The sequence below is a fragment of the Oryza brachyantha genome, chromosome 11 (genome assembly GCF_000231095.2).
Source record: "Oryza brachyantha chromosome 11, ObraRS2, whole genome shotgun sequence".
Classification (NCBI taxonomy): Eukaryota; Viridiplantae; Streptophyta; class Magnoliopsida; order Poales; family Poaceae; genus Oryza; species Oryza brachyantha.
The window spans coordinates 15,990,538-16,006,521 of record NC_023173.2 but is presented as its reverse complement, the minus strand read 5'-3'; the positions used below and the strand labels follow the sequence as shown (position 1 = coordinate 16,006,521).

The following is a 15,984-nucleotide window of genomic DNA, read 5'->3' as shown; positions in this document are numbered from 1 at the left end:
TATGCTATAGCTATAGTTGAATAAGATTCAGATAGCCACACTTAAAGATAGGAAAACATATAGTTAAGCTATATGTTATGTATCTAAGCTTAAGAAAGTTCTTAAGGACAAATATAGAATGGATCACTTGACAAGGATATCACCAAAAGCGACTCAAGGAAGTGTGGCTCACAACAAACGCAAGCTTTGTCACCGCCAAATCCAAATTAGTCATGCACGACTCTTTTTCTCAACCATCATGGAAAGAGATGTATGGAGTAATATAATCTAAGAAAATGATAATATTTCTTCACACCAAGAGAAAAATTCAGAAATGACTCACTTTATTGGCAATTCATCTATATCTAAAACAATACATAATTTCTGCGTTTGAGGCTTTTGAGTTGCACAACACGGCTCCATGAGAAGCAAAATTTATTGGCATTTGCTCATCAGTTAACTTCATCGATACGAAATACCACCGTATTCAATTTTCTTTTTTGAAAAGAACATTATGAGTACCTAGATTGTATTTTGTTTAATTTGTAATTTTAATAAGAGAATATCCACTCAAGGAGGTGAAAACTACCTACTTCACCGGACAATGATGCATAATCGGATCCATGACATATCTAATATCTAATTTCTCCGCTCCAAACTATAAGACTTTTAAGTATTGGCTATATTTATTTACGTGCTAATGAATCTACATTGATTATTGATACATAGATAAATCTATATAAAACCAGAAATTCTTATAACATATAACGGAGTGAATACTTGCCTAAATAAATACGCGGTTACTGTGCTATAACCAAAGTCTTTTATATTTTGTTCACCAAGTATGCTCAACAAGTTAGCCGTTTCGCAGCGGAACTTGTTCATCCAAACTAAATTACATGCGTGTTTGAATTCGTAACTAAATATTTTAAAAGTATAGCCAATGTACCCATCAACAATGAGAAACACACAGTGACTTTATCGATCTCAAAATTGATCTATTTTTTGAAGATACTCATGGGCGTACATTTAGAAAAGAAAAATAATTAAGGTAGTACTTGTATTTCCAAGCCGTTATTAACTGCAGTACTGGAGGTAAAAAAACCACTGCACCAAATAATCGGGTTTTAACAAAGAGTGAAAAATAAAGTAGTTGGGCCGTAGTGGGCTTTCCGACAGAAGGAGATCAAATTGGGCCCAAACTTGTAAAATTTGGCGAATTTTATCCCACTTGGACTCAAACCGAGTTGGATTCGATTAATTCCTCTCGCAATATATAATCAAACCCTCGCGTTTGATCTCTACACACGCGATCACCGAATCGATCGCCGGAGACGGCCATGGACCTCTAGCCGCCGCCGCCGGAGCACACCATCCCGAGCATGCTCTTCTCCTGCGCCGCGCTGCGGTCGCTCACCCTCGCCTGCTGCCGTTTCGCGCTTCCGGCCACCGTCTCCCTGCCGTCCGTCGAGACGCTGCTCCTCTCCCACGTCAATGGCCCGGACAGCGACGTGCAGCGGCTCGTCTCCGGCTGCCCGCGCCTCGCCGACCTGTCCATCGTGGCTTGCAGGGCGTTGACCGCGGTCACCGTCCTCGGCGCGCGGCTCCGCAGGCTGGCAATCCTCTGCTCCGATAGCCTCGCCGCTGTCGCCGTCGACGCGTCGGAGCTTCGCCACTTCGAGTACAGTGGCTTCGTGCCCGACGGCCGCAACTTCCTCACCCTCCACGGCGACGCGCAACGGCGCCGGGGAATGGCGTACTGCAAGGTCAACATCTGCGGCGCGGAGGCGACGTCGGAGTACAAGCTCACCCACCTGAGGCAGTTCCTGCAGCTGTTCGCCGCCGACGCCGAGCACCTCCAGCTCGAGTCCGCCCGCCTCGGCGCCGGCGCCGACAAGGACGCCAGCGTCAGCTTCCCCACCTTCCCCAACCTCCGCCGCCTCGAGCTCTGGGGACGCCTGCCCGACAAGGATGCCGCCGCCGCCGCCGCCGCGCTCGCCACGGTCAACAGGATCCTCACCAGCACGCCGGAGCTGGAGTCGCTGGCGCTGGGGTTCCACTCGCCGGCCTACAGCAGGTCGCGGCGGGAGTCCCAGGACTGCCCGGAGGAGCTCCTCAGCGGGCAGCAGCTCAGGTACAACCCGCACGGCCGGGGGCTCGCCGCCGCCCCGCAGGCGCCTTGCCTGAGGAGCACGGTGAGGGAGCTGAGCCTGGTGCACTACCAGGGCGGCGTGGCGCAGCGGTCGCTGGCGAGGTTTGTGCTCCGCAGCGCGCCGGCGATCGCCGAGGTGTACTGCGGGTGCGCCGAGGGGGACTGGTCCACGCTGTCGCAGCTGAAGCGAGAGATCATTGGTTGGGTCATGAACAAGTCCGCCAACACAATATTCGCCTGATCATCCATATGTACACTTGTTTTAATCACCTGATTCATTTTTGTTAGTGCTATTTCATATTATAAGACTTTTTGAGTCTATTTAGATTAATCAATATATCAATGTATATATTTTTATATATGTCTAAATTCATTAGCACACGTGGATGAAGACAAGACTTTTTTGAGTCTTTTATTTGACGTAGTTGACTTTTCGATCTAAGTTTCATCTTCGTCTTTTTCAAAAAGGTTATCTTTTGTGGAAAAACCAAACGACATATTTATAAATAAAAAATAATTTATGAATAAAACAATTACATATGTGTTCATATTGATCTCAAAGCCAAAACTAGAAAATAAAATCAACTCTAAATTTAGGTTAAAAATTAAAATTTTGACTTATAAATATAAACAAAAGCCAAAAGATGGGGGTGCATTTATTGCAAATATTAAAATTATAAAGCATTTTAAATGTTCCTTTAGCAATAAGTCAAATTATAACAAAATAATTAATAATTATATAATTTTTTGAGTAAGACGAATGATTAAATATAGACCCAAAAGTTAGCCGCATCAAATAAGAATAGCGGAGGGAGTATTAAATATTTTCCTTAGGGAGGTAACTAACATATGTAAGTTTGTATCAACAAAGTTTATGGTGTATAAAATTTACATATGCAACTTTCTATGTGCAAACTTTATTACATATATTCTTTCTACTTACAAACTTTATTATAGGTAAATTGTGTACTTATGAATGTTTGGAAGATTATCTTTTTTTTTTGGAAAAATCAAAGACTGTTTGTGAAAAAAAATGTGATACTACTGTTGCCCCAATTGTTTTGCAGGCCCAAACCCAACGGATTTGAAGAACTTGGTGCGATCGTCGATCGTTCACATGGGCATGAGCAACACATCGCATTCGCTAATCAGTCACCAATTCTCCTCTCGCAAACAAAAAAAAGAAGTTAATCAATTCTCTTATTTAGAAATAATTGCTTTTCTTGTTAAATTAAATCCAAATGGATTTACTTACATTTTGACACCTTACAGCAATGAAAGCTCTAACAAAAATGAATAGTTAAATCTCTTCCACAGTTAGAACCGATCGTCATCGCCACCAGTACAAAAGCGAATACAAATAATCCACGCATCATCTTTCATTTGATGTTATTCAAATTAATAAAAATTTTGGGCTCTTGCTCTTTCGCAACCAATATGTTCAAAGCGGTCACGGCTGACTCAGACCGTTGGCGCCACATCTCCTGAACTCCGGTGGCGGCGGTGGCAGGCTCGTCTCCGGCGTCGGCCCGTCCTCCACGATGAACGCCGTCGCCATGCCCATGATGATGTGGAACTCAAAGTGGCAGTGCAGGTACCACATCCCTGTCAATAACAACAAAATAACCTCCTAATTTTAACAACTAGTGCCAACTTAGCGGTCATATCAAATTCCTTATACTTGTACTCCATCCAGTTTGATATTTCTTATTATTTTAAACAAGCACATGGACAAACTTTTAAAACATTGAATATTAATAACTCTGAAAATATTTAACTTAAAGATTTGGGATAAAGTCTTAAAAAATACTCCAACAAAAACAAACATTTATTTATTTCCAGTACACATTTTAATAGAAAAACATAGTCAAAGATATGTTTTGAAGATGGTATCGTTGTCTAAAACGATGATAATTATCAAACTAGAGGATGAGGGAGTATGTGATTGAAAGTTTGGTACCAGGATTGTCGGTGAGGAAGCGGATGGCGGCCCAGCCGCCACGTGGAACCTGCACGGTGTTCCTGAGTTGAGGGTTGTGGTAGTTAAACTTGTGGGTATCCGTCTTGGGGTTGAAGTTGCCGAGCCCTTGGGCGAGGAGGAAGACGTCGTAGCCATGGAGATGCATGGGGTTGGAGTCGCTCTGCATCAGCGTGGTGCTCTGGAAGACGATCTCCACTGAGGTGTTGTACTTGAACCGCTTCAGCTTGGTGGCCTTGACAGTTGGCTCCAGCACCTCCTCGAGCGGACCCGGCGGGATGAGGGCACGGTTGGTGTAGTTGAACGGCCGTGGTGGCCGGACGGGGAAGTCCTCGGTGTACACGCCCTTGGACGTGCCGTCGTAGTAGCGCTCGAGGAGGGCGGTGGTCTTGGTGTGGGCGAAGGAGACGTTGTTCATGGTGGCCACCACGATGGTCTCCGGGCTGCGCTGCCGCTTGCAGGTGGTGTTGCGGCCGCGACAGATGGAGCCAAGGCCGAGCGTGATGAAGAGGCGCTCGTCGACGTGCGTGGGCACGCGATGGCGCTCCGGGTGCGCGAGACCGGTGAGGTTGGCGTGGAAGTAGTAGGACGGCATGGTGTTGTGCTGGCTGGGCATGGCGGGCATCGGAACCGGCAGGCCGTTGTTGTTCGCAGCAGCACCGGTGTAGCGGATGAGGCCACGCGAGGTGAACTCCGGGATCTGCAGGTCTGGCAACGGCGGCTGGTTGGCCAGTGCGATCATGTGGTAGTGCGCCGGCGGCGCGTCGGCGACCATGAGCACGTCGATGGCTTCACCCGGTGTGACACTGACAATGTCTGTCTTGTACGGCGTCAGGTAGTTCCCATCGGCGCCGACCACCGTGAACGTGTGGCCGGCGACCTTGAAGTAGTATTCGGAGAAGAGTGCAGTGTTGATGACCCGGAGAAGGTAGCTCTCCCCATGCTTCACGTCGAGGACGAAGCTCTCCTCCACAGTGCCGGAGCAGTTGCTGAGGTCGCCGAGCTTCCCGTTGATGGTCGCCGACAACGGGTTGTCGTCGAAGTTGCCGTCCATCATCCTCCTATCGAGTTCAATGAGGTCAAGCTCCCACCATTCACCTACAAATAACATGATACAGTTCAGCCAGTGTGCTCAGCAACTCGGACGTTATTTCTCACATTTTGCGTGTATTTTTCAAACTGTTAAATGATGTATTTTACAAAAAATTATCACATTTCTAAAATAGATTTTTAATTTTATATTAATTAATTCTATTTTTTTCCATGAAATAACTATCATAAGAATTATATAATATTTTATGTTATATCTTCGTCTAACAATAATGCAACCTTCATTCACCAAAACAAATTCAATCAATCAACTGTCAAGATCGATCAGTTCATATTTTACCGATCGATCTGGACCGTCCATTACCTATGATGATCGGCACATCCTTAGCTGGTGTCGGGAATGGGTACTTTCCGTCACGGGGACGAATGATGAAGGCTCCATTGATGGTAGAGCGGAGGCATGTGACGTGGGCGTGCCACCACAGCGTGCCAACCTGGCCGGTGACGTTGAAGCGGTAGGTGTGCTCGCCGCCAGGTGGGATGGGACACTCGGTGACGAAGCCAGCCCCGTCAGCCCAGCAGCTCCGCATCTGGCGGACGCCGTGCCAGTGGATGGTCAGCCCATGTGGCAGCTTGTTCCTGACGTGAATGACCACCGTGTCGCCCTCCACCACGTCCACTGTCGGGCCCGGGAGCTGCCCGTTCACCACGTAGATCTTGGTCGTGTTGCACAGGTGCGTCGTGTTCATCTCGTGCACCACGAAGGTGTGCTCCACCACGGCCGCCTCGCCGCCGGCCGTCGCCGCCGCTAGGGCCGCGACGGCGGCGACGCAGACGAGAGGCGCCACCACGGAGAAGAGGCTCTTCTCCATGATCACCTCCTAGCTTATAAGCTATAGAGATAACCACCTGGAGCTCAGATGGCTTTGGGTGTGGTTTCTTCGGATGAAGTGATGCTTATTTATACACTCAAGCATGTCACTGCTGATGCACACAGCTTAATGCATTGGTATGCACATAAGTACATCTGCTGAATCGATCGGATGGATGTTTTGCATTAGTTGACTAAGATGAGATTACAAAACACACCGTGGCGATCAACAACATGGCCAACTGGGAAAACCATGAGCACTTAGAAAAAAAAAAAACACGCGGCTGCATTTCCAGTGCAATCCTATACTTTTCCAACCCAGCACAGGCACGCAACCCAGTTGCATCAGCATGCAGACTCAAGCTAAGTTAAGCTAGCTCTTAATTACCCTATTTTCATCTTCATGGGAAGATGAAATGTCATTGGCAGGGATAGTTTTTCTCTTGGAGTAACCAATTAGGTTGGTAAACCCCCAGATTAATCCTGGAGTTAATTAGTTAGTTAATCCTGAAAATGTTGACATGTAATAGTAGTATAATATATATATAATTAAATGTCAGGATTAGACCAGATTAATTCTGGCTATAGCTAGAAGCAAAAGACATCTTCATCACACCCACCTTTACCAGCCCAGCATTAGTCAGTCTGATGTTCTTGTGTCTGTGTTAGTCCTCCAATTGACAGATACCGTACATTTCAGGTTGTCTAAAACTCTGAAAAACGCCATACATGTAGTAGACGTTGATATTTTTTCTTGTAAATGGAAATGCTTTTTCTTGTAAAAGATTTTAACAGATCAGATGAGTACAAATGAGAGATCTGATAACGATCAGCTGCTTTGACTTGTGGTTGATATTTAGCTGTTCTTGCTGAAGCTCCCCAAGTCCAAATGGCCGGATACTCATGTGTACTACAGTAGTGTTTGTTTTGGACCTTTCTTTCACAGTGACCATTTATACAGTAGAATCTAGCCACATAGTGAGAGTTCAGATTGGTGACAAGTATACATAGTTAAATTAAGTTTGATTATTACTTGAAGGTTTGAGTTGATATTATTATTATTATTTCTGAACCTTCTATTTTCAAATCTGAACATTTTAACCACTTTAGTTAGATTGGTGTGGTAAACAACATTATCGCGTCATGAGCAGCTTGTTGTTGGCATATTGAGTTATTGACGGTGTCTGCAACGCTAGTCACCAGTTAGACCGGCAATAAAATTCTTGCCACGCCATGTTTTTTTACTGGCACGGCAATTTCATTCTACCATAGTAAGGTTCATATTGGAAAAAAAAAGTGCTGGGTGTAGTTATCTTTTGAATTTAAAATAAAAGTTAAACAAAATATAAGCAAATTTAATGGACAGACATTGCTGAATCTTGCTGGCCTTGCACATCAAGCATAAAAAAAATAGAGGTAATTTTGACATGCATGCTAGCTCTGCATGCATGATTCCCTTTACAACCTAAAGGTGTTTGTTTCGGTTCATAAAACAAATGCATTGCAAGTTAGTCTATTATTCTAGATTCCCTTAACTAAAACTCTAAAAGTTGTATGTTTCAGTTCACAGAAATGCATGGCATATTTGGCTATTTTCATGGCACTACTCAGCAGTAAAACCAAGTCCTTACTCATGTATGATACAGTACTGTTTTATCTTGACCTTTCTTTCAGGGACTATGCATGCAGTAGAAATGTAGGCTGGGAGTTCAGATTGGTAACACATGTGTACAGAATTTTGGTTGATTATTTGAAGGCAGGATGGATCAGGCATGCAACTGGCAGATCTTGACATGTACAGAGATCAGATATTTCTTTCTGAATCTTGCTGGCAATGCACATCAAGCCACCAAGCATAATAAACAAGAGGTAATTTTGACATGCTAGATCTGTATTCATGGTTCCCTTTACCAAATGACAAATCAAAGTTGGTTGTTTCAGTTCAGAAAAACAAAGCACATCTGCACATGTGTTGTATTTACTCAGGCCGTGGCATCTCCGGAACGATCAGATCCAGGCTTAGCAAAAGTATATGACTCAGCAGTTTTCCTAGCAAATTATGAGAATACATTGGTGCTGATCCGACAAAATGCTGAAGACACTAAAGGGAAGGGGAAACTGTATGCTGATCAAAAGGAAGATACAAAGGAGAGGAGTGGACAGATAACTAAATGGCCGAGCCCACAAGAAGGATACACGAAAGTAAATGTGGATGCAGATTTCATGGAAGAAACCGGGGATGCAAGAGCTAGAATCATTGTCAGGGATTGCCGAGGAATTGTACTATTGGTGCGCACAAAACCCTGCATTTGTGTAGCTCGGCTGTGCAGACAGAGGCATTGGACTGACTGAAGGATTAGGGCGTGTCAATGGAGTGGATACACATGACTTTGATACTTGAAACCAATAATGCCAGGTTGTACCGGCTCTAGAGAAGAAGAACCCGTTTGAAATCGTCCTGGTCTGCGAGTCTGCTGACGGTTACTGAAGCGAGGAATGCAATCAAACTGGGCAATTACATAAGAGAAAAAAAAATACAAGAATGATACGGCGTCACAGTGGGGTAGCGGCCAAGGAGCTGTTCTCCGATAGATCCACACATCTCTCATGCGAAGCATTCCCTAATTAGACCTGCCCTGAGGGGGCTAACCGATTCTTCTTTCGCGAACAAAAAAAAGTTCATCAATTCTCTTATTTAGAACTAATTGCTTTTATTGATAAATTAAATCCAAATGGATTTACTTACAATTTGACATCTTACAACAATGAAAGCTAAAAAAAATGAATAGTAAATCTCTATCACGGTAAGAATCGATTGTCGCCACCAATACAAAGCCGAATACAAATAATCCACGCATAATCTTTTATTTGCTATTATTCATAGTAATAAAAACCAATATGTTCAAAGCACTCACGGCTGACTCAGACCATTGGCGCCGCATCTCCTGAACTCCGGTGGCGGCGGTGGCAGGCTCGTCTCCGGCGTCGGCCCGTCCTCCACGATGAACGCCGTCGCCATGCCCATGATGATGTGGAATTCAAAGTGGCAGTGCAGGTACCACATCCCTAACAACAACAACAAAATTAACCTCTTAATTTTTAGCTAATTTTCACATCTAGTGCCAACTTAGCTGATTCCGTGTACTCCTTCTAGTTTGATAATTCTTGTTGCTTCGAACAATTATATGGTCAAACTTTTAAAACTTTAACTATTAATAACTTTTAATATGTTTAACTTAAAGATAGTATGATAATATATATAGATAAGTCTTAAAAGATTATTCAATAAACATCTGTTTATTTCTTATATATATTTCAATGGAAAATCAGAGTTAAAGAAATGTTTTGAAGATGAGGTTGTTGGTCAAAACGACGAGAATTATCATACCGGAGGACGAGGGAGAATATGACTAAAAATTTAGTACCAGGATTGTCGGTGAGGAAGCGGACGGCGGCCCAGCCACCACGTGGAACCTGCACGGTGTTCCTGAGTTGAGGGTTGTGGTAGTTGAACTTGCGGGTGTCCGTCTTGGGGTTGAAGTTGCCGAGCCCTTGGGCGAGGAGGAAGACGTCGTAGCCATGGAGGTGCATGGGGTTGGAGTCGCTCTGCATGAGTGTGGTGCTCTGGAAGACGATCTCCACCGACGTGTTGTACTTGAAGCGCTTCAGCTTGGTGGCCTTGAACGTTGGCTCCAGCTCCTCCTCGAGCGGGCCCGGCGGGATGAGGGCGCGGTTGGTGTAGTTGAACGGCCGTGGCGGCCGGACGGGGAAGTCCTCCGTGTACACGCCCTTGGACGTGCCGTCGTAGTAGCGCTCGAGGAGGGCGGTGGTCTTGGGGTGGGCGAAGGAGACATTGTTCATGGTGGCCACCACGATGGTCTCCGGGCTACGCCGCCTCTTGCAGGTGGTGTTGCGGCCGCGGCATATGGAGCCGAGCCCGAGCGTGACGAAGAGGCGCTCGTCGACGTGCATGGGCACGCGGTGGCGCTCTGGGTGTGCGAGGCCGGTGAGGTTGGCGTGGAAGTAGTAGGACGGCATGGTGTTGTGCTGGTTGGGCATGATGGGCATTGGAACCGGCAAGCCATTGTTGTCCGTCGCAGCGCCGGCATAGCGGATGAGGCCACGCGAGGTGAACACCGGGATCTGCGGGTCCGGTTCCGGTGGCTGGTTGGCCAATGCGATCATGTGGTAGTGCGCCGGCGGTGCGTCGGCGACCATGAGCACGTCGATGGCCTCACCAGGCGCGACGGTGACCATGTCCGTCTTGTATTGCGTAAGGTAGTTGCCGTCGGCGCCGACCACCGTGAACGTGTGGCCGGCGACCTTGAAGTAGTATTCGGAGAAGAGTGCAGTGTTGATGACCCGGAGGAGGTAGCTCTCCCCATGCTTCACGTCGAGGACGAAGCTCTCCTCCACAGTGCCGGAGCAGTTGCTGAGGTCGCCGAGCTTCCCGTTGATGGTCGCCGACAACGGGTTGTCGTCGAAGTTGCCGTCCATCATCCTCCTATCGAGTTCAATGAGGTCAAGCTCCCACCATTCACCTACAAATAACATGATACAGTTCAGCCAGTGTGCTCAGCAACTCGGACGTTATTTCTCACATTTTGCGTGTGTTTTTCAAAATGTTAAATGATGTATTTTACAAAAAATTATCACATTTCTAAAATAGATTTTTAATTTTATATTAATTAATTCTATTATTTTTACCATGAAATAACTATCATAAGAATTATATAATATTTTATTATATCTTCGTCTAACAATAATGCAACCTTCATTCACCAAAACAAATTCAATTAATCAACTGTCGAGATCGATCGGTTCATGTTTTACCGATCGATCTGGACCGTCCATTACCTATGATGATCGGCACATCCTTGGCCGGTGTCGGGAATGGGTACTTTCCGTCGCGGGGACGAATGATGAAGGCTCCATTGATGGTAGAGCGGAGGCATGTGACGTGGGCGTGCCACCACAGCGTGCCAACCTGGCCGGTGACGTTGAAGCGGTAGGTGTGCTCGCCGCCAGGTGGGATGGGACACTCGGTGACGAAGCCAGCCCCGTCAGCCCAGCAGCTCCGCATCTGGCGGACGCCGTGCCAGTGGATGGTCAGACCATGTGGCAGCTTGTTCCTGACGTGGACGACCACCGTGTCGCCCTCCACCACGTCCACCGTCGGGCCTGGGAGCTGCCCGTTCACCACATAGATCTTGGTCGTGTTGCACAGGTGCGTCGCGTTCATCTCGTGCACCACGAAGGTGTGCTCCACCATGGCGGCCTCGCTGCCGGCCGTGGCGGCCGCCATGGCCGCGACGGCGACGGCACAGAAGAGAGACGCCACCATGGAGAAGAGGCTCTTCTCCATGGTGATCGATCGGTCTCGCCCTGATCACCTCCTAGCTTAAGCTATCAAACCACCCAAAGCAGAGTTGGCTTTGGGTGATCTTTCTCTGATGAAGTGATGCTTCCTCCATGGCAGGCTTGGCTCCATATTTATATACTCAAGCATGTCACTGCTGATGCACACAGCTTAATGCATTGGTGTGCACAGAAGTACATCTGCTGAATCGATCGGATGGATGTTTTGCATTAGTTGACTAAGACGACATGACAAAACACAGGGTGGCGATCAACAGAATGGTCAATTGGAAAAACCATGAGCACTTAGATAGAACAAAAAAACTCGACTGCATTTCCACTGCAATCTTGTACTTTTCCAACCCAACTCAGGCACGCAACCCAGTTGCATTCAGACGCAAGCTAAGTTAAGCTAGCTCTTAATTAGCCTTTTTTTTGAAGAGTTTAATTAGCCTATTGGCTGCTTCATGGAAAGATCAAATATCATTGGCAGGGATAGCTTTGCTCTTGGAGTAACCCCAGCTTAATTTTGGAGTTAATTAGTTAGTTAGTTAACCCTGAAGAGGTTGACATGTCAGGATTAGACCAGATTAATCCTTGCTATAGCTAGTAGCAAAAGACATCTTCATCACACCTAACTCTACCAACCCAGCATTAGTCAGTCTGATGTTCTTGTGTATCAGTGTTAGTCTTCCAATTGACAGATACCGTATAGTTCAGGTTGTCTTGAACTCTGAAAAAAACGCCCAGCCATACATGTAGTAGATATCAATATTTTTCTTGTAAATGGAACTTTTTTTCGATGGCTCATGTCGAAAATATTTTAATAGATCAGACGAGTACAAATGGGAGATCTGATAACGATCAGATGCTTTGACTCGTGGTTGATATTTAGATGTTCTTGCTGAAGCAGTAGTATTTTAAACTATGTTCAGGAAAAATACATAGTGATCTGATAACAGTAGTATTTTGTTTTTGACCTTTCTTTCAGTGACCATTTATACAGTAGAATCTAGCCACATAGTGAGTTCAGAGTGGTGACAAGTATACAGAGTTCGATTATTTGAAGGTTTGAATTGATTGTTTTTAATTATTTCTGAACCTTTTATTTATATTTTAAAAAATAAATTCTGAAACCTATTTTTAAATCTGAACATTTCAACCACTTTTAGTTAGATTGGTGTGTGACACAACATTATCACACCATGAGCAGTTTGTTGTTGCCATAGTGACGCTGTCTGCAACGCTAGTCAAAGTTAGACCGGCGATAAATTTCTTCCCACGCCATGGCATGACAATTTTATTCCACCATAAAAGGGTTCATATTGGAAAAGTAAGTTCTTGGTGTATGTATTTTTAAATTATAAATAAAAAAGTTAAACAAATAATAAACAAATTAATTGGACTATTTTGACATGTACAATGGTCAGACATTGCTGAATCTTGCTGATCTTGCACACCAAGCATAAAAAAGCAGAGGTAATTTTTTTTTTTGAAAAGCAGAGGTAATTTTGACATGCATGCTAGCTCTGCTTGCATGATTCACTTTACAACCGAAAGTTGTTTGTTTCAATTCAGAAGAGAAATGCATTGCAAGGTAGTCTATTATTCTAGATTCCCTTAACTAAAAGTTGTATGTTTCAGTTCACAAAAATGAATGACATATATGGCTATTTGCATGGCCGCTGCTCAGCAGTAAAATCCGAGCAAGTCATGCAGTACTGTTTTATTTTGACCTTTCTTTCGGAGACGATGCATGCAGTAGAATCTAGGCTGGGAGTTCAGATTGGTGACACATGTATACAGAGACTGCATGCAGTAGCAGTAGAATATTATCTATATCAAAAAATATATTATATTTATGATGTATAACGTATAAATATATATTAGTACAATTTTCACTCACCTGATCGTTTAATTGTTATGAATAGTTAAATTTTAAATAGTAATGGTGAACGGTGACGAGTAAATAAAAACGAACGTATTTGAAGGCAGAATGGATCAGGCATGCAGCTGGCAGGTTTTGACATGTACAGAGGTCAGATATTTCTTTCTGAATCTTTCTGGCAGTGCACATCAAGCCACCATGCATAATAAACAAGAGGTAATTTTGACATGCTAGATCTGCATGCATGGTTCCTTTTACAAATTACAACCCAAAGTTGGTTGTTTTAGTTCAGAAAAACAAATGCATTACATGGTATTTTATTATTCTGAATTCCATTGACAACTGAAAATTGCATGTTCTAGTTAGGAAAATAAAAAAGCATTTCTATCAATGGCGGATCCAAACGCGAGCTCTTTATATATTTTTTCCGAGCAATTTTACCGTCCTTGAGAAGGTACCACTTTACATAGAAAACAATACCTTCTCAAGGGTGGGAAAAATGCTCATTTTCCCACCATGGATGCAAGCTGGGTGCTTATATATTATGTTTTAAACTGACAATTATTGACACATTCACCCCTTTTCGCTTTTACGTATACTTATAAGTCGAAATTTAAATTTCTTTGAAGTTAATTTTGAGGGTTCTTCCATCATATTTATTTTCTAACCTTTGCTTTTAGATTGCTAGTAACACATATATAATAATTTTATTCGTAAATTATATTTTGTTTGCAAACATACCGTTTGTTTTTTCCCTAAGTTTCAAAACAAAACCCACAATAATATTTGTCTAGACCTGCCACTGATTTGTATGGCACTGTTAGTTCAACAGATTGCCAGGTGGATGCAACGACCAGGCGCTAGAGAAATTGACCGGCATTACAAAAATGGTAAGTTCTATCGCACGGGAGAAAAGAAGATGTTGAGTTTGATACGTTTTGATGCATGGGGCTGATAGCATGATATATTATTGATATTTATCAATCGAGTGGACCATACATAAGATCGAATTCTTCCTGGAGAACTATAGTTTCAACACCATGACGTATCTTTAATTGACTCGAGCTGAATATTTTATTTTGTCCTGGTGTAGCCAATTGTTAAAACTATAGTGATCTTATTAGATTTTGTCAAAGCTATAATTATTGCTATACGAATTATCAGAAATTAATTGGGAGAACTCCCTGTGACCGCCATGACTATGTATGGAAGTAAAATATCTACCAAGTATGATATTTTTTAAAATACTATAAAAACAAAATACATGGAGAAAATACTATAGTATTATATTTATTTCATACTATTAGATACTATGGTCCTCTATAGATTTATATTGATGTTAATAAAATTATCCATATATACAAAATACATACATTGATTCATAAATGAATTTATGGTTGGGCTAAAATGCCTTATAATATGTAATACAGAGAATAGTTCTTATTTTTCAATGACACCGCTGCTTTAATTATCACAAAATCATGCACCCTTGTCTTTTCGGTTTTACTTGTATTTATAAGCCAATATTTAAAATTGTAACCTTAAATTTAAGGTTGATTTTGAGGTTTTTCACAAAAATTTTTTTTAAATCTTTTGCTTTTAGATCGCAAAAGCCGCACATATAAAATTTATATTCACAAATTATTTTTTATTTGCAAATATATTATTTGGCTTTTTAATAAAAAAAGAGGGCCATGAACTATTCAAGACTCGAAAATTAAATTAAATTGCTTCAGTATGTAGTTATTAATTACTTTAGATACTACATGGATTTGATTTGGGTATTTGACACATTCAGAGTAGAAAACATGACCAGAAACTCTTAATTAATAAGTTGCAATTCCCAAAATGTGTGGATATTAATCATATTATAGGACTCAGCACAAAGCAAATGCAACAAGTCAAAATAATCTAGTATGCATCAATCCGACAAGTACTGGATTCGGTCAAAGTCGTTTTAAGTACGTAATCACTTACTTAGGTATAATTAACTAACCTTTGCATTATATTTTCTTACTATCACGAGTCAATTCTCGTTGCGCAAAAGCTACGCGCATGTATGGAACTGGTAACCACACAAGCAGGCAATTAACTGCTAATTAATTAAGAGGATAGTTTTGTCTTCCAAACATTCAAATTATGATCAAGTTTGTTGCACAGTGGACAAATTAAGGGATGAATTTTACCATCATCAAGAAATTAACAAGAGGCACTGTATTTTCTAATATAAAATTTCGAAACTTTTTTTTAAAATGGTACCTTAGGTAGAACATTTACTAGTATAAAAACTTCGCTGGGACTAGTATAAAAACTTGATAATTTCAATTATTAGGTATCTTGAGGTATCAAATTTTTACGCTAAAAATTTAGTATGTTGAAATACTTTATCAAGGACCATAAAATTTCCAGAAACTTCAACACTTCTAAACATACCAAAAGGCTTCTATACATGATTTTGAAAATACTGTTCTAAATCTATTTCTCAACTTTATGATATTAATTTATTTTTTTGGTACCTTTAAATAGTGAGATTAGTTAATGTTAGATAGAGACGCAGCATGGACCGGATTAATATACAATTAATTAATCAATGAGTAAACTTCCTTCTGTCTATATATATATGCAACAAATAAGCAGCTGTAATCTTCAAATGCCGATTGGTCAAGCAAATATATCATTGACAACTTCCTTTTTCTGGGAAGATACCT

General features: G+C 42.7%; 3 protein-coding genes across 3 annotated transcripts; 1 reads left to right on the top strand and 2 right to left on the bottom strand.

The window, feature by feature from the left end:
• Positions 1–1,361: 1,361 nt before the first annotated feature.
• Positions 1,362–2,372, top strand: LOC121055690. Its single transcript, XM_040528576.1, has one exon. The coding sequence runs from the start codon at positions 1,362–1,364 to the stop codon at positions 2,370–2,372; it is 1,011 nt and encodes a 336-aa protein (XP_040384510.1).
• A 1,133-nt stretch (positions 2,373–3,505) lies between these two features.
• LOC102705480 (putative laccase-19) lies at positions 3,506–6,031 on the bottom strand. The gene is made up of 3 exons (XM_015842243.2): positions 5,524–6,031; positions 4,092–5,207; positions 3,506–3,736 (listed from the first exon to the last, which is right to left on the bottom strand). The coding sequence occupies exons 1-3, from the start codon at positions 6,029–6,031 to the stop codon at positions 3,582–3,584; spliced, it is 1,779 nt and encodes a 592-aa protein (XP_015697729.2). The 3' UTR covers positions 3,506–3,581.
• A 2,700-nt stretch (positions 6,032–8,731) lies between these two features.
• Positions 8,732–11,499, bottom strand: LOC102709409 (putative laccase-19). The gene is made up of 3 exons (XM_015842442.2): positions 10,888–11,499; positions 9,456–10,571; positions 8,732–9,096 (listed from the first exon to the last, which is right to left on the bottom strand). The coding sequence occupies exons 1-3, from the start codon at positions 11,393–11,395 to the stop codon at positions 8,942–8,944; spliced, it is 1,779 nt and encodes a 592-aa protein (XP_015697928.2). The 5' UTR covers positions 11,396–11,499; the 3' UTR covers positions 8,732–8,941.
• Between the last annotated feature and the right edge of the window lie 4,485 nt (positions 11,500–15,984).